The 25,011-nt window shown below is 39.1% G+C and overlaps 1 protein-coding gene across 2 annotated transcripts in view; it reads right to left on the reverse strand.

The window, feature by feature from the left end:
* ME3 (malic enzyme 3) overlaps window positions 1-25,011 on the reverse strand; it is a 333,119-nt gene that overhangs the window by 78,307 nt on the left and 229,801 nt on the right. For both annotated transcript variants that reach the window (XM_069071034.1, XM_069071035.1), the window contains exon 7: window positions 8,954-9,057. In XM_069071034.1, coding sequence (XP_068927135.1) covers window positions 8,954-9,057 — 104 coding nt within the window. The remainder of the gene's footprint in view (window positions 1-8,953; window positions 9,058-25,011) is intronic.

The following is a 25,011-nucleotide window of genomic DNA, read 5'->3' on the forward strand; positions in this document are numbered from 1 at the left end:
TATATATATATATATATATATATATATATATATATATATATATATATATATATATATAAAATCTCATTTGATCCTTACAACAACAACCCTGGGAGGGAAGTACTATTATTATCTTCATTTTGCAGATAAGGAAACTGAGGCTGAGAGAGATTAAGTGTCTTGCTCAGGATCACACATCTAGTAAATGTGTGAGGTATGATTTGAACTCAGATTTTCCTGACTCCAAGTCCAATACTCTATACACTATGCCATGTTGCTGCCCCAAATATGTTATGGTTAATTGTATTTGCCTTATCCTCCTACTGAACTGTAAGCTCTATGAGAGCAAAGTATTATGGCTTCTCTAAGATTTCAGTGTCTACTGTAGGGCTCTGTACACAGCAGGTCCTTATTACTGTTACTGTCCCCACTGTAGCTGGGAGGAGGCTGTGTGATTTCCAGTGTGTGGGGAGAAGTTATCTCCATTTACACTCTTATTCTGTACTTTATCAGGGCTTCTGACCACCTCCACGATTATATACAATATTGCCTAGCTTCTGTCACCAGACTCCGTAGGTGGTGATCAGGAGAAGAGTTTTGCTGGAATACTTTAGAAGCAGTGGAACCAAATTCCCTTAGTGAAGGGGATGGGAGGGATGGAGTGAGGGTGAAAGTAATATTGGGCATGCTCATCAAATTTTCAGATGATAGCAAACCTGAATAGGTTAGCTAACACATTGGATGATGTGGAATTAGGATCCAAAAAGATCTCGGCAGATTGGAGTATTGGGCTAAATTTAAGAGTGAAATTTAAGAACATGAAATTAAGATTATGAATGTGAAGTCTTATACTTGGCTGCCAAAAATCAACTTCACAAGTATAAGATATGGGAGGTATGGTTAGATAGCAGTTCTGAAAAGATCTGGCGATTTTAGTGGGCAACAAACGTGATTTGAGTTAGAAGAGTGATGTGGAAGCCAAAAAAACTACATTAAGAGAGGCATAGCTTCCAGAAATAAGGAAGTGATGGTCTCACTGTATTCTACTCTTACCAGACCTCATCTGGAGAACTATTTAAGAAAAACACTGATAAGCTGGAGTGTTCAGAAGAGGACAACTAAACTGGTGAAGGGCCTTGAAATTGTCACATGAAGTTCAGTTGAAGGAACAGGGGATTTTTTAGCCTACAGAAAAGAAGACTGAGGGTAGGGGAGGCATCTGGAGGAGTATCATGTATGGGCTTAGTCTTGCTGGGTTGGTCCCAGAGTGTGGAAGCAAAGGGTAAAAATTGTAGAGGCAAATTTACATGTCAGGAAAAACTTCCTGACAATTAGAGCTGCCCCAAAGTGGAATGGGCTTTTTTGAGAGATGGCGGGTTTGCCTTTCTTGGAGGTATTTTAGCAAAGGATAGATGCTCACCTTCTGAGTATGTCATAGAAGACATTCCTTTGGTGTAAGCATTGGATTAGATAACAACAAAGATCCCTGCCAACTCCTAAATTTGGGGATTTGGTTGTCATAAGAGCATAAACTAGGAACTGAAAGGAAACTCAAAGGTAATGTAGTACAACCTCCTCATTGAATAAATAAGAAAATTATAGCCTGGAGAGCATCTTGTCCAAGGCTATACAAGTAAGTCACAGAACCTGAATTTAAACATAGGTTTTCTTAGTCCAAATCCGATATTTCTTCCACTGGACAGTGACATCATTCATTCATTCATTCATTCACTGGCAGAACTTGACTTTGGTAGCAAAAGTAGGATCAATGGGTAGAAATTATAGAAGTAGATTTCAACTCGATATAAGGAATAATTTTCTAACAAATAGTCTTCCAAAAATAGAATGGGTTAACTTGAATGGTAGTAAGTTACCTGTCACTGGAAGTCTTGAAGAAAGCTCTATGATATATTGTAGAAAGGATTTATGTTTCATGTAGGGAATAGCCTAGATGGTTTCTCTGAGTTTCTAGCTATATCATTCTATCATCTATCCATTAATTGACTGCTTCACAGAGTCCCCATGCTCAAAGGGACCTTCAAGGGCACCTAGTATAAACTCTTTGGCTGAGAAATCAAGAGAAGTGGTACAATCTGGGGAGAAAATACAGCAGAGGTAGATGTCCCAAGGTACAAAGGGCTTCACCACACTGCTGAAATGGCATGCTATAAATGGTAAGGAGGAAACTGACTGAACCTGCTTCACCATGGTTTTCTCAACTATAAGATAAGATTAGACAACCTTTCCTTTAGTTCTAACACTATATGGGTCTATAAGTCTATGACTTTGGGCCCATAAGACAGTAGCAAGGAAATTAAGTGGAAAACTGAAAGTCAAGTGAAGGAAGAAAATGATCATTACTTGAATTGACCACAGCTCCAATAGTCCAAATCATGAAGGTACATTGAATGCTATAATTGTCATCTATCTAGTTCACCCTCCCCCTTCATATTGCTGATGTGGAAACTGAGATTCAGAGAGGGAAAATTCCTCATCCAAGGCTACACAACTAGTTAGTGACAGAACCCACATCTCCTGAGTCTTAGTATAGTGTTCCTTCCACTACACTGTGAAGTCTGGGATTATGGTGATTATGAACAAATGCAGCTCATAACGGCTGAGTTTATATTATGCTCTAAGTTTTACAAAATGCTTTACAATGTCTCATTTTTTTTCATAACAACCTTGTAAGAAATATACTGTCATTAGACTTATTTATTTATTTTTACAGATTAGGAAACTGAGGTTCAGAGATTAGGTGACTTACCCTTGGTTATGAACTAGTGCTAGAGATGGGATTTGAACTCAGTTCCCCCTTGGCTCCAAGTCCTGTCCTTTTTTTTTTTTATCACACCACATTGCCCCTTCTATATCTTAAAGCAATCCCTAAATGGCTAGTCATCTAGGAATGGGAAACTATTTTAATGGGATGTTTGGAAAGACGCACTGATCCTGAAACCGGAACTCAAACAATTCCCAAGGTTCTTCCTTAAAATGCATTCCCTCTAACCCTAGAGCTTCTGACTCACCCCCCAGGCATTTTATTTTGTTATCATTAAACTCTTGGGAGCCCTTGGTATGACTAGTAGGTTCTCCATCCATAGTAACTAGGAGAAACATCTGCTTTATATTATTCATAAGTCAGAACAATGAATTTTCAATAAATCATCTTTACTAAATCAGACACATTCCACTCTGCTGACGTGTGTTCCTCACTAGGGTTTGTTCTGTGACTGACTGGGCTTCTGTTCGACTCTGAACTGGTTTTCATGACAAATGAAAAGAGTTTCTCATATCCTAGTTTACTTAACCTCTTTACATGAAGAGCAAGGACTTCTCTGTAGGGAATTACAGAATTGCTACTGACTCACTCAACAGATAAATGGCAGTCTTTCCAAAGCCCAAAAAGTGCTGTGGGGTATTAAGAGGTCTCCAAATACCAAAATTCACAGAATTTCAATGCACCACAGGCTCACCTAATCCAGCCCACACTTGACCAGGAACTCCCTCTTCAACATCTCTCACACATAGGATGCTTCTACTTGAACATGTCCATTATCAAATGCAAATAGAACGTGAGCTACTTGAGGAAAGGATCGTGTCTTTGCCTCTCTCTGTATCCTCAGTGCTTAGAACAATGTCTGTCACACAAATGCCCAATAAATTCTTGTTGATTTACTTGTAAAAACACTTTGAAAACCCTAAAGGGTTATATGTAGAACCTATATTATGCTAATATCTGACAAGTCGTCATTCAGCATCCTTTAGATATTGCAGTAAAACTCAAATAGAAATGGTGGCCACTAAACTGTACATAAGGATCTCTTATGTTGACTTAGTTTTAAAATGTCACATTACCCATGTTTTATTGTATTTTAAAAATTTGTTTTGTTAGATATTTTGTTAGATATTTACTCTGGTTCAGGCTGCCTTTGGGAGTGTTGTGACAGGGATGCATGCAACCTGTGGGCCATATTTCTGACAGCTCTGTTCAAGTTCACCTCTGCTGTTGGGAAATTCACTACTGCTTTGGTATAGCTTTAATCACTAGGTGATTTTTCCCTTACATTGAGCTGACATTTACTTCTTTACACCCCCCTCCTATCACTTGGTCCTGCCATTTGAGGCCAAGTAGCACAAGTCTAATATCCTTCCACATGACCACCATCAGGTCTACCATTCATCATCCTCTCATCTAGGCTAAGCAACCCTAATGCTTTCAAATAATTGTTGTATGGCTTCCTCACCGTCTTTGCTGTTCTCTGCCCTCCAACTTGTCAGTTTCTATCCTAAAATGTAATACTCCATATATGGTCTCACAAAACCAGAATACATCAGATCAATTATCTTCTTTGTTGTGTACATTATGACTTTTTTTTTTTTAGCACAGCTGAAGATTGAGTTAAGATTTTTTGGCTGTCATTCCATATTGTCAATTCATTTGATATGTGCATAATACTTCCCAGACTGCATTAATTCTCCAGATATTGTTCATGCTGTTGTCCAGCCATATCTCCTCTATTCTGTATTCATGAACTGATCTTCTCAAAACAAGTGTAGGGCTTTATATTTATCTCATTATATTCCAAGTTACTTGAGGACAAGGACTGTCTTTTGCCTCTTTGTGTGCCCAGGACTTAGCAGAGTGGCTGGCACATAGTAGGTGCTTAGTAAATATTGATTGATTGATAACTGATCCCATAAATTTTATTTTTATTATATTTGATCCATTGCTCTAGTCTGTTGATATCCTTTTGGATTCCAACTTTTTCATCCTATCACTTTTAGATCTGTGTCACTTGAAAATATCTTCATCGTCATCCAGAAAAGTGTAGAACTGCAGAGGGCCAAGCAAAGGTGCTTGAGGGACTGCAGTAGAGAACTCTTTCTAAGTCAGTGTCAATTCACCAATGACTATTGTTTGGGTTTGGTCAGTCAACCTGTTCAGAATCTATCTATTACTTTGTAGCCCCCATCTCTCTTTCTTGTCATAAAGTTACTGTAACAGACTTTGTCAAGCACTTTGCTCAAATCTCTAGAATTTTTTTTCTGCCAGTCTGATGGAAACAAGATTATTCTGGGATAACTTCTATAATTAGAATGAATTAGAGATATTTAGCCTTGAGAGAAGACTTAGTAGGGAAGGGGAGGAGAGAAATTATAGCTACCTTTAAGTATCTAAAGGGATGGTATGTGCAAAACGTATTAAACACATTCTGTCTGGCTACAGAAAAGAGAACTAGACACCATGGGTAGGAGTTGTAAGTTGTAAATTTAGTCTTGATGTGAAGAAAAACTGCTAAATAATCATAGCTATCCAAAAGGGGAATAGGCTGCCTCAGGAAGTAATAAGTTCCCTCTCCATGGAGGTCTTCAAGCAAAGGAAGAATGAAATGGCTATATTTTGGAGAAAAATCCTTTTTCATATAGATGGCTTTTCAAGACTGAAATACTATCACTTTTTTTTTTTTTTTGCTTTTTGGAGAGTGGAAGGCAGGGCAGTTGGGGTTAAGCGACTTGCCCAAGGTCACATGGCTAGTAAGTGTGTCAAGTGTCTGAGGCTGGATGTGAACTCAGGTCCTCCTGACTCCAGGGCCGGTGCTCTATTCACTGCGTGACCTACCCGCCCCCTATTATTTACTCTTAATGGAGTTGTGCCTGACTGTTGGCTATTGCTGCTTTCCTTTCACAAAGCTCACAAGACATCCCTTTAAAAAGATAGTCTAGACTTTTGTCTAGATTGAAACTTCCATACTCTTCCTTTTTTGGTGGGGGGTAGTCTGGGAGGAAACTGAGATATTTACCCTTCTCTAGTCCTGTGCCACCTCTCCAATTCTATTGAGTTTTCAAAGATCATTGACAATGGTTCAACAAAAAACATTTATCAATTTCTTTTGTATTTGGAGACGGAGTTATTTTTAGGCCTAGTGACTTGAATAAATTGGGGGCAGCTAGATTCTCTCTTGCCATCATTTCACACATCTTGGGTTTTGACTTATTAAATATTTTTGTCCTAGCCCTTCCAGGTCACAGAGCCTTCTCTTCAGACAAAAAAAAAAAAAGGAAATGACACAAAAATCGAGTAGTTTTGCCTTCTCTACATTATGATGGCATTTAATAATAGCTCATCTTTACATGGTGCTTTAAATTGTACAAATAAAATGGATTTTATTAATTTTTATTTTATTCATAGTACAATTTCCTATCTCTCCCTACCTTGCTATTTTGAAATGGTAATTATCAGATTGCTATCAGTGCTTTGAATACTGATACCCAGGGCCTCTGGTCAGGACCACACTCCTCTCACCATTCACATCACCCTCCTGGATATGTCCCAATCTGTCAATTATTGAGAAGAATTGGCCATTTCTGATCATCTAGGTACTTAATTGGAAGGATGTGTGTGTATATGTGTATTTGTGTGTCTGTTACATCATCCTACCTCTCTTAGGTTGCCATTTCTTGTCTAATCCATGGATCTTCCACACTGATTTTTGAAAACTTCACCTCAAGAAATTTTGTGACATCTTGTGGGAACTGATGGGAGATCTATCTTTCAGCTTTTTACCAGTTCCGGAGCTGGACGTTAAGCGGCTCTCCCACTGCTGTCTTATTCTACCTGACCTGGTAGTCTGAGATCTACGACTGGCTCCAAGCATATAGTCATAGAATAGAATTTGGAGCAGAAAGGAATATTGTAGGTCATCAAGTTCAAGGTCCTCATTTTCCAGATGAGGAAACCAAAGTTCAGAATGGTTGTCATAATGTCCATAGTAAGTGCCAGAAGCGTCACTTGAATCCTGTTCTTTCTAACTCTACTACCCCATGCTGCCGCATTAAACACATTAACTGTAGTAGTTGATTAGCTGATACAAAGTGGTTGCCTTAAAGATGAAGGGGATAAGATAAAGTATAGGTGAATTCTATGTGGCTTGGAGAGGATTTTGGGAAAGGATTTTTAAGGAAAAGCATAAGGGCTCCTGGCCAGGGATGACAGTTTTGGGGTATTGAGGTATATAACATGAAAAGGCAGCATGCTATAATAGAAAGAACATAGGATTTAGTCAGAAGACTTCCATTTGAGTCCTGATTTTGCCACTTGCTAACTGAGCAGGTTACTTTACTTTTGAGTCTGTTTTCCCTATTATAAAACATAAGAATGGTCAATAATACTTGTATCATGAGGCAGCATGGAATCCTGGCTTACCTCAGAGTTAGGAAGACCCACTTTCAGATCTTTCTTCATCCATACTGGCTCTACAGCTCTGGGTAAGTCACTTAACTTTTCTGTCCCAGATACCTCTCAAAGACTACAACTTAGAAGAGTTGGAGGCCTGCACGGGTGGAGGGGGTTTCCTCAGTGAGAGTTCCCTACACCCATAAATCCTACATCCAGGAAAAAAATGTATTCCTTACTATACTGAGTCATTGTGAATGAAATGGCATGCATGTAAAGTGCTTTATAGCAAATGAAAGCTATAATTACAGGAGACCAGGAAAGAATATGGAATATTTATAAGGCAGGGCCCCAAAGATAAACTTTATCTCCCTCAACATTTTGACTAGGACTTAACTTGTTAGGGGCAGAGGCAAAAAGGACTTTACCGCCAGTTCTTGTGACTATTGACCTGTTCTAGTAATGGAGGCCCTCACCAGGGTTTCTAACTGGAATGACAAGGGCTCTGAGGGATGCTGGGAAAACAAGAGAATTTTTAGCTAAGGCTATGACATGGAGCAGGGTCAAGGAGGCCCTATGACCGCCTGAATGATTCAGATGGAACTTCCCAGAGAGTCCAGGGGATAGAGGCCACATCTTGGAGAAATGGGCATGTTAAGGAGGTGGCAATGAAGACTGACAGGTGTGGCTGGTGCCTGTCAAAGAGAGGGATTCAGGAAAGAGAGACTGGAGGAAGAGGCTAATTCCCATCACTTATGGGGCTCCTTTCAATGCAAAGATCCAGGAGAGAAAAACATTTGAGGTACAACACCTCATAAATCTTACAAATCAAGAGCCCGTGTGGCTGCACATTAATATCACCTGGTCCTTGGGCAGAGGTGGAAAATGCAGCTAATGTACCAAAACTCTTTCCAAAGCCATTTAGCCTGGGGGGTAAATTTCCTTCTCTCTCCTCTTCCGGATACCAAGTTCACCTCATTATATCTTAGAGGAAACTGGATAGGGGAGAATGATTTCTAAATTTCCAAGAACCTGAAAGACTGTCATATGAAAGAGGGATTAGACTTTTTCTCTTTGTTCTCAAAGCAATTGATAGAAGATACATAGAGGCAATGTCAACTTGAGGAAAATTTTAACAATGGGAATTATCTAGTAGTCAATTGGGCCATCTCTAGTCTTTAAGCAAAGGCCCCAAATTATACTTATCAGGTACACTGTGAAAGAGAGTCTTACTTGGGTAAGGGTTCGAATAGATGGCTGCTGGGGTCTTTTCCAATTCTGAGATTCTATGATTTACACAGGAACTCCAGAGGTGGAGGTAGGATAATTTTCCTTTCAGAAAGCAGGGTGACTAGACTGGAAGTTCTTAAGCTAGAGTCCATTGACTTAAAAAAAATGCATTAATAACTGGATTTCAATATAATTGGTTCCCTTTGTAATCCTTTTCATCTTATGTCACACATTCATAAATATCCATAGGCTTCACAAACCAGGGTCCATGATATAAAAAAGGTGAAGAATTGCTTCTCTATACAGAGAAGCCCCCATGTCCTTGAGCCATTATCTCCCCATGGCTTCCATCTCGCCCAGACTCTTTCAGTGAACAAGCACATGTGGCTGGGTGTCCCCAACAACTCAGGGTCAAGATTTAATTTCTAGACCACCCAGGGAACCAGCACTTAGGAGCTCTTGCTTGTGTATTGGTACCCAACCATTGCTGACATTAGGTCTTGATTATATCTTAAAAGGAGAATGCCCATTTCAAAAATGAAGTAAAAAAAAAAGTGGCCTGCTTACTTGTTAGTCACAGCTTGCATGAACTCATCAATCAACTCGTCATACTCTTTCCCACGTACACGCTTGTGCTTCAGTCCAATATACAAGGGGTCTTTCAGTAGAGCCTGGAACAGACAGAATTCTGTTTTCAGTGAATACCTTAGGCAGGGGTTTTTACAACCCCAGCAATAGTCTCTGGCCTGTCCATTCCCAGTCCCATCTAGTATGGTTCTTCTCACTTGTGGATACTTAGGATCCTCATGGGTGGGTAGTTAGTATGGATTAGGAAGATAAAGGGAGAATAGGATACCTTCAAGCAAGAAGAGGGCCTCAAATCTAAAAGTGATTTAGGGGAACTTCATTCACTGACCTGGTTCAAGTTTTGCCATATTTCTAACCCAGTTCTCTAGACTATGAGATCATTACAAGAAATATGAATCTAGCACCACCTTGGTCAACTATTTCATAGGCTCATGGGATCATAGATTTAGAGCTGGAAGGGTTTTCAGAGGCCATCTAGTTCAATCCCTTAATTTTACAGATAAGGAAACTGAGGCCCACGGAGTTAAAGTGACTTGCCCAAAATCACACAGGATCCAAGGTGGGACTTGAACCCAGACTCTCTGACTCCAGAGACTGCTTTTCCAACATGCTGCCTCCTGTGGCATGAAATAAATTGAGTTGTTTTGTCAGAGAACTTTAGGGTTTAGAGTTGGAAGAGACTTAGGAGACTATATAGTCCATCCTTCCTATTTTGTAGTTGAGAAAGCTGAGACTCAGACTAATGAAATGACTTGACCAAGTTTACACAGGTAGAAAGAAACCTCCCACCAAAAGCCATCCAGCTCATACCCCCAGGAAGGATCGGAGCAAGACTGTATGGGTCTGAAACCCTTGTTCCTATAGGCTGACATTTATACTAAAATCCATTTAGACATAATTATGGGACACATAAAGACAAAGGGGAGGGGAGAGTAAGACCATTAGTTTTGCTTCTTCAACAAATGTCACTGCCTGGTTGAACTTTCTAGCAGTCCCTGGAATACCTGTGATTGGCCATTTTATTGAACTGGCTGTTGGGAGACGTGTAGAGGTCAGAGGATGCTGGATCTGGAAGACTAGGTGGCTATCAAGTCTACCCCGTACTAGAAAAAGAATGCCCTTTACAACATACCCAACAAGGTATCATCCAACGTCTGTTTGAAGACCTCAAGCAAGGGGTACCTACTACCCCCTGACGTAGCCCATTCCACCTCTAGACCACACTAATTGTTACGAAGTTCTTCCTTACTTTTCTGGCTCTTTTTTTTCATATATGAAATGAGAGAATTGAACAGAATGACAACTAAGATTCCTTTTAGCTCCAAATCCTATGGGCCTATGAAGTGAAAACAACATTGTAAATATGGCTGTTGTCCTTTGCTCTCAAAAAGGATCAAAATGACATCACTATGTTCGTCAAGTTTCAATGTACCTGACTGTGACTAATCAGACCAAAACGAGCTCAGAATGCTCTATCACAGGTTAGGCACAGATAGTCTGTGTGAACATTTGGGATGGATACTCCAAATTTGCACATCCTGTATTTCCTTTGAGTTGTTTCAATGGCTGGTTCAGAGTACAGTGGGATAATCACTTCCCTTGATCAGGACAGAATGTATTTATGTCTACAGTTTAAGGCTGTATCCACTTTTTTTTAGAAGTCATGTCATACTCGACTCATTTAAACTTTGTGCCAATTAAATATCATTGACTTTCAATATCAACTTCTGGGTCACTGTGCACCAAGCCCCTGAGCAAGGGGAATCGTGAAGTAGAACTGCTGAATAGGGAGGTAAGGAAGGAACTCAAAGAGAACTATAAAGGCAGCCTACTAGAGAAGAAAGAATTCTAGATAGGGGTTAGAAAGTGTGGGTTTGAGTCCTGGCTCTGACAATTCACTTTTTGGATGGCTATGGGCAAACCATTTCACATTTCCTAGCCTCAGTGTCTTCATCTGTAAAAGGGATGGAGACAATGATAATACTTAGCATATTGGGTTAGGAGTAAAATCCATCAAAATCCTTAATGTACTCTAGAAAGAAGCTGTTATTATTTCACAATTTTTCACAGGGCCAACCCTGGGCCTGATTGTTCCTCTCAAGAGTATCATGGCCTTCCTGTGGGATTTTTTTTGCCCACCTCTACTTTCTTCTTCATTAAGTTCCTAAAAGATAGAACATAAAGGAAATTCAGCTAGTTCAATAATCTCTATTACTTGACACATAGTCTCTCTCGAATCCTTATTTCCTTCTTCCTCCTTAGTGAACTAGTCTAGACAACCGGGGGGAAAAAAGCTGAAATTTGCCTTTTACTTTTCTTTCCAATAGCAATCACTGAATCCAAGGCAGCCAGATCTCCTCATTTCCTTTCTACTGGTCCCCACACCAGCTCTCCATCTCTTTAGTGAAAGGGCTTCTTAACCTGGGGTCTGTGGGCTTTAATTTTTTTCTATAACCATATTTTTAATAAATTAGTTTCCCATGCATTTTGTTTCAAGCTTTTAAAAACATTCTGACAAGGGGTCCATAGACTTTACCATGAACCCCATGACATAAAAAAGATTAGGAGTCCTTGAATTAGAATTAGCCTTCCAAATTGAAAGTGCCACCCCCACGCTCCCCTCCTGCAAAAAAAAAATAATTACATTTACTGAGCACCTACTATGTACAAAATTCTGGGTCTTACTAAATGCAGTGTTCTTTCTTCTTCTTAGCATCTCAGCCCAGTCTTATGAAGTAATTTTTTTATACCTAAGGAGATATAAAAAATGGTCCTTTCGGGGCGGCCAGGTAGCACAGTGAGTAAGAGCACAGGCTCCAGTGTTGAGAAGACCTGGAGATCGAATCCCGGGCTCAGATACTCAGCACCACACCCAGAAATAACTGGCTGTGTAACCTTGAGCAAGTTACTTAACCCTGATTGCTTTTTAAAAAATAATGGTCCTTTCCTTTCAGTGCAATTCATTATATATGCTAGAACTGCATGTGTGACTTTGTAAAAGTTGTTAAATTGGATTATGACTAGATACTTATTTACTTCCCTGAGGGTCAAATGATTCTTCCAGTTTGTGAACAGAGAAAGGAATCAGCAGCTGGTTGGGGCAGGTGTGAAATGTTTAATTGGACCCAGCCAGTATCATCCTGCAACTCCTATATGGAAAGTACCATCCCATCCCATCCCCACTCTCCAGGGGAACAGCCTGAATTCTGGGTTAACTCGCTAAGAGAAGGGGATCCAGCTTTGCATCTGAAGAGATGATGAATGGGTATCTGTGCTGGCAGGGAGGTTCACATGTTAGATCCTTTCTAAAGATAATATATTTGCCAGTCCATTCATTCAACAAACATTTAACTGTCTACTGTGTGCATAGCCTTTTTTTTGAGGTGTTTAGAAAGATATCCAAGTTTATGATTGACATAGTTCCTTCCCCCATTATATTTACAGTACAAGACAGGAAGCACAGATAACTATAATCTTAATATTATATGATAAATTCATTAGAGAGTCATGAAACAAAGTGCTATGAGACATCTGTAGAGGAATGAGAAAAATAATGAATTTTAATTTGGACATGTTGTGTTTGAGGTACCAGAAGGACATTTAGCTGAAGCAGTAGGAGAAGCTTGTCTGGAATCCAAAGGAACTCACAGCTCAAGAAATCAGAGGGTCTAATTTTAATTTCAAATTTAATTAAAATTTTACCTTTGACATGTCCTAATTGTGATGGGCAAATCACCTACCCTAAATGGCAATGAGTTTTCACTTCCTCATCTATAAAATGCAGGGATTAGGGCAGATGACCTTTGAAGTTTCCTTTCAGTTCTAGATTTATGATGCTATGATATAGAAAGCATCAGAGGAGAAGGGAAGGTAGTCAAGGCCAAACCCATAGGAAGGCCATGTCATAAAGCTGGGGCTACATGAAAACTAGTTGACAATAAAGGTGAGATAGCCCTAGAAACCATGCTGGCCATCAATAGATGGAACAGGGACATCTCAGGATACAATTTCCAGGCTCTATAATAAGTTATATAATTTTCTAAATGGTTTTATTTTATCTTCTTCCTCTTAGCTACTAGTTAGTGTCCCTTTGAAAAACAATCTCATTCTTGGGTGAACCAAGAGAAAGAAATAAAGTTGATGAAGATGAATTTCCTGGAGGCTAAGACAAGAAACAGCAGCAGCAAAAGAGGGTTTCTTCTCTTTCTTTCTTTAAATTTTTTTTTTCTTTTTGGAGGGGGGAATTGGGATTAAGTGATTTGCCCAAGGTCACACAGCTAGTAAGCATGAAGTGTCTGAGGTCACATTTGAACTCGGATCCTCCTGACTCCAGGGCTGGTGCTCTATTTACTTCACCATCTAGCTGCCCCAAGAGGTTTTCTTGACAGCTCTGGCATGAGGGACTTCACTGGAATGCCTCTTTTCATAGCATATCATTGATGCTTTCAGGGACCTTTCCCTGAGAAGACTGGATGAGTAGGATAGGCTATGGTACCTATACTTCAAATCATAGAATGTTAGAGCTGAGAGGAAACTTAGAGACATTTTAGTACTCGTTTGACAGGTGAGGAAACTGAGGTCCAGGGAAGTTCAATGACTTGCCAAAAATCTCAGAACTAATTAGCCACCAAAATCAAGACTAAAACCCAAGTCTTCTAATTCAGGGTTCAATGGTCATTTTTAAAGTGACCTCTTGCACAGTCCCTTATCCACTAAAATATTCATTGCAGCATTTTTTTGTGCTAGCAAAGAATTGGAAATGTAATGGAATATTACTGTAAAATACAATATATACCAAGAATATGATGCAAAGTGGATTAAACCAAATCAAGAAAACAGTACATGCAATAGCTACAATAATGTAAATGCCCAAAACAAAAACAAGTCCCCAACCCTTAATACTATGTAATTATAATGCTCAAGCTTGACCCTGAAGAAGAAACAGGAGAATGTACCTTCTGGGGGACTACAGATGTGGAATATTTTCCAGATGCTGTTGAATTTGGTTGATATGTTGGTTAGTTTTGCTTAAATGAGTTTCTTTTTATTCTGTTAAGGGAGAGCTCTTTAGGTGGGATAAAGAAATATATATGGAGGTGAAGGTGACATTAAAACAACCCTATCAATTGAAACAAATGTCTCTTAAAATTCTTCTGGGAAAAAAGTTTCTGTAGAGAGTTGATAGAAATTCACTTATTCGTTCAATAAATATTTACAAAGCTCTATATACAGTGCAGTGTGCTAGGTACTAGTGGAGACATACCTTTGTTCAAGTATGTTAAGGACTGTCACTTGGAAGGCATATTAAGCTTTTTCTTCTTGGTCCCAGGAGACATATCTAGCAATTATAGATGGAAGTTGCTAGGCAGCAGATTTCAGCAGGATATAAGGAAAAATTTCATAATTGGAGCTGTCCAAAATTAGACTGAATTGCCTCAACAGATAGTAGACTACCTATCATACAGGTCTTCAAAAGAAGGTTGGAAAACAGTGGTAACAGAAGAGAAACCAGCTCAGATATGGATTAGAATAGAAGGGCTCTGAAGTCTTTTCTAACTCTGATATTCTATAAATTTGATGTAAAAATAAATGACGCTTCCTATAATCAAAGAGGTTGTATTCTAGGAATGAGAGGTATGTATAGAGATAACTGGCACCGAGACTTGACCTTTGATTTCACTGGAATAAGCATCTCCTGGGTGAGGAAACTTCCTTTACCGACATGGGTCAGCATCTTCTCTGTAAATTACAGTGTTAAATTGCCTAGAGCATTGAGAAGTTGAGTGCCTTTCCCAGGGTTACATAGTTAGTATGTGTCAGAGTCAGAATTTGAACCTACAATCTTTCTGGTTTTGAGGCCTGCTCTCCTTTCAATATATCACACTGCCTACCTAATAAAAATTAACCTATGATAAATGCATAAAGAAATGTAAATTGTTAGGTTTGACATAAGGAAAGATTTCCTAATTTTTCTCTTTGTAAATTCCACCTATTGTTCCTAGTTCCATCTCCTGTGGTGAAATAGAACAAATCCAATTCCTTTTCAATATGATAACCTTCAAACCCTTGAAGACAGTCATCGTGTTCTTCATTCCACATCTTCACTTCTTACTTCCTTCGACCAATCCTCATATAGCATAAACTGAAGGATCAAGGATGGGGAGCCTGTGGCCTCAAGGTCACATGTGGCCTTCCAAGTCCTTGGGTACAGTCTTTTGATTAAGTCCAAGTTTTACAGAACAGTTTCTTTTATTAAGAGGGATTGTTCTGTGAGGTTTGGATTCAGTCAAAGGGCCTCACTTGAGGACTTAGAGGGCCACATGTGGCCTTGATGCTGCAGGTTCCTCACCCCTGCTCAAGGTCTTTTATCATCCAACTTGTACCCCACTGGATAACCTTTAGCTTGCCAATACTCTTTCCAACATGTCATTCCCAGAACTGAGCTCTATGATTTGACACTCTATGATTTGACAATACAAAGATACAGTGGGACCATCACCTTCTTATTCCTGGGAACCACACCTCTCTTAATGCCCCCTAAAATCACATTAGCTTTCTTGGCTGTGACATAATTCTCCTAGATCCTTTTCAGATAAAGTGTTGTAATAAACTTGTTTCCTTCAACTTGTACTTGTGAAACTGTTTTTTGAACTCACGTATAAGAGTTTTCATTTTTCTCCATTTATTCATTTTGGACTAAAGTTTTAGCCCATTAATATTTTTTGAATCCTGTCACACAATATGTTAGCTATTCCTACAAGCTTAGTGTTCCATGTAAATGCATGTCATCTCTATATATATCCAAGTCATTGATTTAAAAAAAAAAGTCAAACACCACAGATCTCTGGGAGATACCACTGCAGACCTTTCCAACTTGACATTGAACCATTAATGACAACTCTTTGGCTCTGGACATTCAACCAGTTTCAAATCCATATAACTTTACTATCATCTAGTCCATATCTACTTTATTTCTCTACTCTTCCAGTTTATTAACTTCATCTGAAAGTGAAATAAAGTTAGTCTGGAGCACCTTGTTATGACTGATGTCATGCTGGTTTGCTTCGATAAATTCCTTTTCAAGTTGGTCACTAGCTGCTCTTTTCATAGTAAATTCTCAATTTCATACACACACACACACACATTCTCACTGGTCTATCATTTGAAGACTCTGTTATCTTCCTTAAAAAAATCACATTTCCCCTTCTCCAATTTTGTGGTACCTCTCCTGTATTCTATGGCCTTTCAAAGATGGTTGACAACACATTAGCAATCACATAAACATATGCTGTCAGTACTTAAGGATGTGATCTATCTAAGCCACAGTAATTTAATTCAGTAAGAGCTGCTAATTGCTTCTTACTCTCTCATTAATTACCTTGGGAAGCAAAATTAAATTGATCAAGATCTGCCTTCTTTCTGTTATCAGTTATTGTTGTCCCATCTACCCCAAGAAGCCATCCCATTCCTTCTTGAGCCTCTTTAAATGTGGGGAAAAAGAAAATATTTTTAAAGATCCTTATTAACTTTTCTCACCAAACTCATTTCATTCTGAGTTTGTCCACTGTTCTTGTGGGATTGCCACGCTTTTACATCTGTTATCTGCTAGCTCCCCTGGCTTGCTTCTTCTGTAGATGTATTTTCAAAATGTGTTATCTAGTGAATTCCTTTTATATCTATATGTTTCTTTAAATAATTAACTTTTTTTCATCTTCATTGTTTCTCTTTGCGCTTTTCTTAGTGTTTTCAGGATTTCATTCTTGAGATCTAGTGCCATTTTTACTTATGGAACCCATGGGATCTTTTTTGTTCTTTCTGGCAAAGTTTTGAAACCTCTTCCCAAATCTAGAGTGCATGTTTAGAGTATTCCTGGCTTTTGTGTTCTTCTTCACCATAAATTATAAGATAGAGGGGCCACTTCCTAATTCTCAATACTTTAAACAGAAACATTTTCACCTGATCTTTTTAGGTACATTCCAAAACTGGACAAGAAACTATCGTTCCTTAATTTTAAGCCATGGTTCAGAAATCCAAATTTTATTGTCAAATATAATATACTTAACCAGAAGTTCACTTGCCCCATCTGTCCATGTCTTAGAAATACCCGTTATTCCCTCTAAGGCCTTTAGTTTCTTGCCTAAGATTTCATAATCTTTAACAAGCTTCCTATAGCAATATCATGTGAATCATAGGAAGTGGGTAGTAGTCATACATCTTGACAAGTCTTGGGAAGTTCTCTGTCTCTGACACATGCCTGAGAAAGACTTTCTATAATCTTTCTATTGTTAAAACAGTTGCTTTAAAATCCCTCAACAGGAAGATGCCAGCCAACATTTCTTCTCTCTCCTGGCTCTGGCCTTTAATGGATAAGCTCTCCCCTCAAAACATCTGTGGAACCACATCAATATTCCTTGGAGGACAAGCAGCTGCTTCCTTAGTATGTAGTTCCCTCCTCTTTGAAAAGACTCCCATATTTGTTTAGCTCCAAGTGTTCACTGGTCTTCTTTCCCTTCTCTTCTGGTAAAATTTTCCCATCCTTCAACCTACCAATATGTCAGGATTCACTTCTCCCATTTTGGATTATTTCTCTTTGGTTTTATATCAAAGCTCTTCTACCATTGTTTTAAGCAACATTTTACTGTCCATTATCATCTGGATAGTAGAAATGTGTTACTCAAGAACTTTACTTTCCCGTCTAGGAGGGAAACCTAGTTTGAATTTTGGGCATAATTAAGGGCTTCATTTTTTCATCTTTTCTATGTTCTCACTCACCTACTGTAACTAGGAATTATCAATCAGAAATGTATAATGAAAGTAGACCATCAGGGTCAGGTTAAAGGTCTGTAGACATGGTAATGTTCACATGTCACAGCTATAGCCCTTTGGTCTGTAAGAATCAGAGTTGACAAATGGGTTAACAGAAAACTTAGTTATATGTTTTTTTAAAATACCTTATAATGGATGCTACACTCTACCTCTGCAATTATCATCCAATGAAGCTCTTGTATTTTTTCTGTCTCTTGAGCTTCTGTTTATTGCTTCTCCAATAAACTGTTAAAGCCATCTGTTGGAGATATTAGCTGCTGCCAAGGCTTCTTATTCATGGGATTGGTAGGGCGAAGGGTCTGGAAAGTATCACTGCTCTTTTGTGAAACTGGACTGGGTCAACATGCCTTTGAGATTAATAAACACATTTTCAGCCCAAGGATTACTTAAACACACTTTCATTTTTTGACAGCCATCAAGAACTTGTCTTACACCTTTCCTACCTCTCATCTAGGGAAAAGTCCCTTCAACCTTCAATCACAGGTAGATTAGAGGGACTGAATTCTGCTAACTCTCATTATGCCTAAAGCAGGGGAGAGGTGGTGTTGGCAAGCCTTACCCTGCATTCCTGCCACTGTGATAAAGGTCCCTTTCTCCCTGGCATCAGTTCTGATAGGCAGCTTGGCAATGTGGAAAGAACAATAGACTTGGAAGCAGGAGGCTGAGATCTAACTGAGTAGCTGTATGAACATAGGCAATCTTTTAACACACTTAGCAATTCCTTGTCTGTAGAATGAAGAGATGATTTACTTTAAATGCAGAACTATGTTACTTCGCCTTTCAATAAATTGCAGTAGCTCCCTATTGCCTCTAGGATAAAACATAAATTCTGTTTGGCTTTTAAAGCCCTTCACAACTTGGTCTCAACCTACCTCTCCAGCCTCATTAAAATTATTTCTCTTCTTGTACTCTTTAGGCCAGATGAGCTGGCCTTCTCTCTGTGCCTCATGCTTGACACTCCATCTCCCCTTTATTGCCTTCTTTGCACTGGCTACTTCTTATGCCTGGAATGCACTCCCTCTTCATCTAAAGGTTAAAGAATACCACCTAGTATTTAACTACCTTATATTTACTCTCTATGTATACATCTAAATTTTGTCTTCTGTGATAGAAAATAAACTCAAGGATCATTTCAATTTTTGTATTTGTATCTGCAGTGCCTATCACAGCTACTATAAAATAGTTGGCATTTAATAAGGTAAGACTATAAGAAGAGCTAGTGCCCGACACAGTGCTCGGCACACAGTAGAGTTGGGTTTAAAAAGTTGGTTGGTTAGTTCTATGAGCTTAAAAGTCACATACCTAGTTAGTACCGGAGCTAGAACTCAAGCTCAAGTCTTGACTACCAGTCCAGTGATCTTATCTTCCTACTTTATGATCTTTATTCCAAAGCCAAATCCATCCAATCCAATAAAAATGTATTAAGGATCCATTATGTGTAAGGCACTGAGCTATGTGCTGGAGAAAATCCTATGGTTTTGTATTTGTAAGCTATGCCTGTTATTCAAAAGGAGGTCAATGGGAACTTTCTGTTATAGTGTTTAGAAAACATCAAACATCCTTCCCCACTGCCCCAGGTTTCTTGGGTTTCTTTCAGGACTATTTTCTTAAGATTTTTCATGACAAAGAAAGATTGCTAAATCAAATGATTTCCTTAACCCCCACTATATCTCTCTTGCCAGATCAGAATGTGGAGGTGGATTCAAGCTGGAAAACAAATGGACCTTCTAATTTAGAAAAAAAATATTTATTGAACATAGCAACAGGCACACCAATTTCTTCTCATTTGGAGAAAGGCTCTTTGAACCAGGGACTGCTATAATTGAGCAGACCATAGGTCATGTGACAGACACAGGGATAGGATTTTGGGGGCAATTTCTTTTCCCTCGTTCAATATGACATTTAGAGACTAATTGTTGTTTATCTCTCCTCTACCCCCAAACTCAGTTAAGTCCTAGGGTAAACGGATTCTGGGAAGGCTGATAGAGGGCGTTTTTATGAGAAAAATATATTGTGAGTGGTATTAACAAAAGATGTTGGGGAAGTAATCACTGGTGACTAATTTGGAGAATATACTGGAATTAAGGCTTGAGCTGATGGCATTAGAAAAACCCCATAGCCCTTTTGGGCTACTGCCAGAGGATGTCAAGGGAAAGAGAGCCAGCAGAACTCTAGAAATCTGACTTGTTAGCATATATTTCAGTTGGAAGAGTACCCACAGAGTGTCCTTACATATAGAACTTTGTCTGGAATAAATGTTGGGCCCTTTGCATTTGCAAGGACCTATTAGAGAGATTCTCTACTCATGATTTTAATTATTAGATTTTCTATTTTTGAGGATCCACTAGAAAAAAATTGCTAATTTTTTTCTTTTAATTCAGGGTAAAAATGCACAGCAATATTTTTTTTTCAAATGAGTTTCCTTTAAGTCTGATCATTTTTTTTTTGAGGTTACTTTTACATACTTGAGAGTTTAAGTATTTATACCTGTTATACTACTGAATACTTTATGTAACATAAAGTTACTCACTCAACTCACACTGTCACTGGCCAATTGGGTCCCCAGAGGAATGGCTGTTACTATTTTCAAGGTTCTAGGGGGTCACTCTGTGGGTACCTATTCTCTAAAACACTAGTCTGAGTCCGCAACAATTTCCTTCCACTTAAGAATAGGCCAGTTGTATTGAAGTAGATCTTTAGCAAAAGCATTTATTCAAATAGCATAACAAGAACAGTAATTACAAATAATTTTTCCCCATACCAAAGGCATACTTCCTTACAAATATACCTAGAGTCTAAGAGGAGTAAATAGTGGGCAAGAACCCAAAGTACAATAACAGTAGGGCATACTTGTCTAAGGCAACTCATAACTCAGAAACTACAAAATTTTACGTTTTCTCTCTCACTAGAGGATCCTCACATAGTTCATTAGAGGCCCCTTTCCTATTTAGCTGGGTAGACCATGTTTTCTCTGCTGGATTGGTGTGCATCTAGGTTTGATCCTCCTAGGGCATGACTCATTTGGATGGACCTATCTGCTGCTGGGTTGGGCAGATCACTCAGTGGTTGTTCTGGCTCCACTGTTGCTGAACTAGCCTGGGCAGGCTGCTTCATTGCTGAATAGTGCTAGGGAGGTCACTAGGGAGTGGCTACTAGATTATATTGGGCAGGCTGCTTTGCTACTGGGCTCCCCAGACATCTCTGCTGAACAGGTCAATTCACTTTTTAGTGGATAGTTATAGTTTTAATTCACCTTTAGCTACTGAGTAAGCTGAAGGGTACTTAATTGTCTTTGACAGGAGCTGAAAAGATCCCTGTAACACTCCAGCTAAAGTTATGCTGGACAGTATACTTTTTTTTTTTTAAGCAATCAGGGTTAAGTAACTTGGTCAAGGTTACATGGCCAGTTATTTCTGGGTGTGGTGCTAAGTATCTTAACCCAGATTCGATCCCCAGGTCATCCTGACACTGGAGCCAGTACTCTTACTTGCTGTGCTACTTGGCTGCCCCTAGACAGTATACTGTTAAGTTGCTCATTATTAACACTTCCCCCCATCATTTTTTCTAAGTCTAGAAATCAACCAAATCCTCAAGTCAAGCCTTAATTTGCAGCATTTACCAATTTCCAAGGTATAAAGGCTCACAATTGAACAATGAGTTCTCCAGAATTGGTCAAACTAGCTCTAGTGCCTTTCTAGCTATAGTTCTATAGGACCTCTTTTAGCTAAATTGACAGCCCTTGGTTTTGTTGTTATTGCTGTCCAGTCATTCCGTTGTGTTTGGCTATTCATGACCCCATGGACCATGCATGTCAAGTCCTTCTACCTTCTACTGTCTCTCACAGTCTGTCCAAGTTTATGCTCATTGTTTCCATGATACTATCTATCTATCTCATCCTCTGCCATTCCCTTTCACTTTTGCCTTCAATCTTTCTCAACATTATGTGCCCAAAGTATTTAAACTTTGGCTTCAGTATTTGATCTTCCAGAGAGTGTCTCCAGCACCACAATTTGAAAATATCGATTCTATGGAATTCAGCTTTCCTAACAGTCCAACTTTATCACAGCCATACATTGCTACTCAAAAAACCATAGCTTTGACTATAAAAACTTTTGTCAGCAAGGTAATATCTCTGCTTTTTAGTGTGCTGTCCAGATTTGTCAAAGCTTTCCTTCCAGGGAGAAAGTGTCTTTGAATTTCATGGCTGTAGTTGTTATCTGCAGTGATCTTGGAGTCCCAAGAATATAAAATATGTCATGACTTTCACTTCTTCTCCTTCTTGCCAGGAAGTAATGGGACCAGTTGCCATGATCTTAGGTTTTTATATGTTAAACCGCAAGCTAGCTAATGTTAAACCTCAAGCTAATATTCTCCTCTTTCACCCCCATGAAGAGGCTTCTTAATTCCTCTTCAGTTTCTGCCTTCAGAGTGCTATTGTCTAAATATCTGAGATTGTTGATTCTCCATAATCTAGCGAATATTGTCAATTTGGTCTCTAGTTCTTCTACCTCTTAGAAAACCAGCCTATCTCTTAGAATGATCAGTATTTTTTTTTCACCTCCTCTACTTCTTTGGGAAACTTATGTATATGAGTGACTAGACACAACTGCATAGATATAATCTATGATTTGGAGGCAGGATTCATTGTCTTGCTGGACACTTCATCGGCAATTTTGGTATGTATGCAAGACTCCAAAGTCCATCTTGCATCTGAATGCTTTCCTTTTTTAACTTTTCAAAGTCTCAGTCTCTTTTTTTTTTTAAGCAATTGGGTTTAAGTAACTTGCTCAAGTTTACACGGCCAGGTGTTTCTGGGTGGGTGCTGTCTGAGCCTGGATTTGATCCCCAGGTCATCCTGACACTAGGGCCGGTGCTCTTACTCACTGTGCTACCACCCCTCAAAGTCTCAGTCTTTTAAGCCTCTGCAGACCTTTCATTTGTACTGAAATCTCACTTGTGCATCCTCCCTACCATCTATCTTCTCTCCTTAGTAAGAAATTTTCTGTGCAAATATGACAAAATCATTGCAAAATCTCAGTGCAAATACTTGCAAATAACTTGAGAGATACCAGGATGTCTCTTTTGACATATGTTGCCATTTCATAGAGCTCACATAGTTAAGATAAATTCAGTACAAAATACAGTGTATGTCAAGCATAATCTTTACTACATACAATTATATAGCACCCATAACATAGTTGAATATAATAGCCCAATATATAATTCCAGGTGGGAAACTGGGGGCAGGGATTGGGAGCAGGAGCAAGAAATGATCTGAAAAAGTACTCTAGGAAAATTTGAAGAGAGAGAAAAAGCATGAACAGTTTTTTTTTTGGGGGGGGGGGAGGGATATGGAGTCAGATGAAAGTTTACAAAGGGGAGCTGAACCTTGAAGAAAGAAAGATGCTGAAATTCAGAGATGAGAAGGGAGTATATTCCAAGTATGGAGGAAGGCTTATATGAAGTCATGAAGGTAGGAGATAGAAAGTCAAGTCCAGGCAACAAAAAAAAATCTATGTAGCTAAAACACCATTTATATATTTAGCATATCCATGGTCTATTAACACTAAGAGTCCTGAATTTCTTTACCATTATTAGTATAAGGTTTCATTGTCTATGATTTCACTGGTATAAGGAATTCCTAGACAAAGACAATCTCTTTATCAATGCAAGCTGGCACTTTTTTTTGCTTTTTTTTGGAGGGGCAATTTGGGTTAAGTGACTTGCCCAAGATCACATGGCCAGTTTTTTGTGTTAAGTGTCTGAGGCTGTGTTTGAACTCAGGTCCTCCTGACTCCAGGGCTGTTGCTCTATTCATTGCACTACCTAGCCACCCCAACACCTTTTCTTTAACTTATAGAGAGTTGTCTGAGGCACTGACAAGTTAAGTGACTTGCCCAGGGTCAGACAGCCAGCATATGTCAGAGGTATTTCTGAGGAGTGTTCTCTATCCATAATAACCACACTCACTGTCTCTCTAGGATTATCATTATATGAACTTGAGCTCAGTGCATTATGCATCTGTATCTAAGGATCAGCCTGACTTTGGAAAAGTTCATCACCAAAATGCTGACCCTAAGTAGTGAATTATGAGACTGCAATAATTTATGAAATACTCTACTCAGGCATTGGGTAGAGGGACTGAGTCAATAAAGGGAAGATATTTTACAGATAAAGCTACTGAGATCTACAGAAGATAAAATGACATATTCAAGGTTATAAGGCTGTTAAATGTCAGAGCTAGGTCTTCCTTTCTTTTCTTTTCTTTTTCTTTTTTTTTGTTTTTTGGAGTGGGGAGGGCAATTGGGGTTAAGTGACTTGCCCAAGGTCACACAGCTAGTAAGTGTTAAGTGTCTGAGGCTGGATTTGAACTCAGGTCCTCCTAACTCCAGGGTCCATGCTGTATTCCCTGGGCCACCTAGCCACCCCTGAGCTAGGTCTTTGGACTCTAAGTGCAATCCTCTCCACTCTACCCCTCCAGGATGAGTCCTCATTCTCAGATCAGCTATTGACACTTTGGGTTGAGGATTTCAAGGGTCTGAGGATTCTGTCTGCAAGTTACCCAATCTTAGCACCATAACCATGATTTCCTTCAGTTCCTTGGCAAAAACTTATGGCGTGGGTGGCAGGGGTGACTTCAGAAGACAAAGATTTTTCTTCTTTCCAAAGAGGAAAGAAGAAAAATAGGAAATAGGAAAAATAGTAATAAGTAGGGAAAATAAAACAAAGGACAGGACATATAGGACACAGTGACTACTGTGGTTCTCTGGGGAGGGCCAGGTGAGCCAGTGGCCGGATATTTTGAAGGACTGAAGTGAGTAATCAGGGAAGGACTCCCTTCCTTTCAACCCCTTGCCTCAGGAACTTAGTCATGGGATATCCTAGTGGGAAATCCCTTTTTCATGGGGTTGCTGCCCTGTATATTTATTATTTTAAACCTTCCCTGGTTTGGCAGGTAAAGTAGACTCAGAGTTTTGGGGCTCCTCAGGGCAGATGTTTTTCTTCAAACAGGAAACCTATATGGGATTTTTTTCCTATGATTTTTGACTAGGGTTCTTTTCTTGTTACCTTATGATATTTTATGAAGGCACACATACAGTCAGGTTATTATGATGCTAAAAAAAAAGAAACCCAGGACAAAACACATATACACAATAAATACCTCCCCCCCCACCCTGACTGAATGACTGTGGGGTGGAAATAACAAAATC

The sequence above is a fragment of the Petaurus breviceps genome, unplaced genomic scaffold (assembly GCF_028583685.1).
Source record: "Petaurus breviceps papuanus isolate PSGF00001 unplaced genomic scaffold, PetGlider_PUasm1.0 90823, whole genome shotgun sequence".
NCBI classification, from domain to species: domain Eukaryota; kingdom Metazoa; phylum Chordata; class Mammalia; order Diprotodontia; family Petauridae; genus Petaurus; species Petaurus breviceps.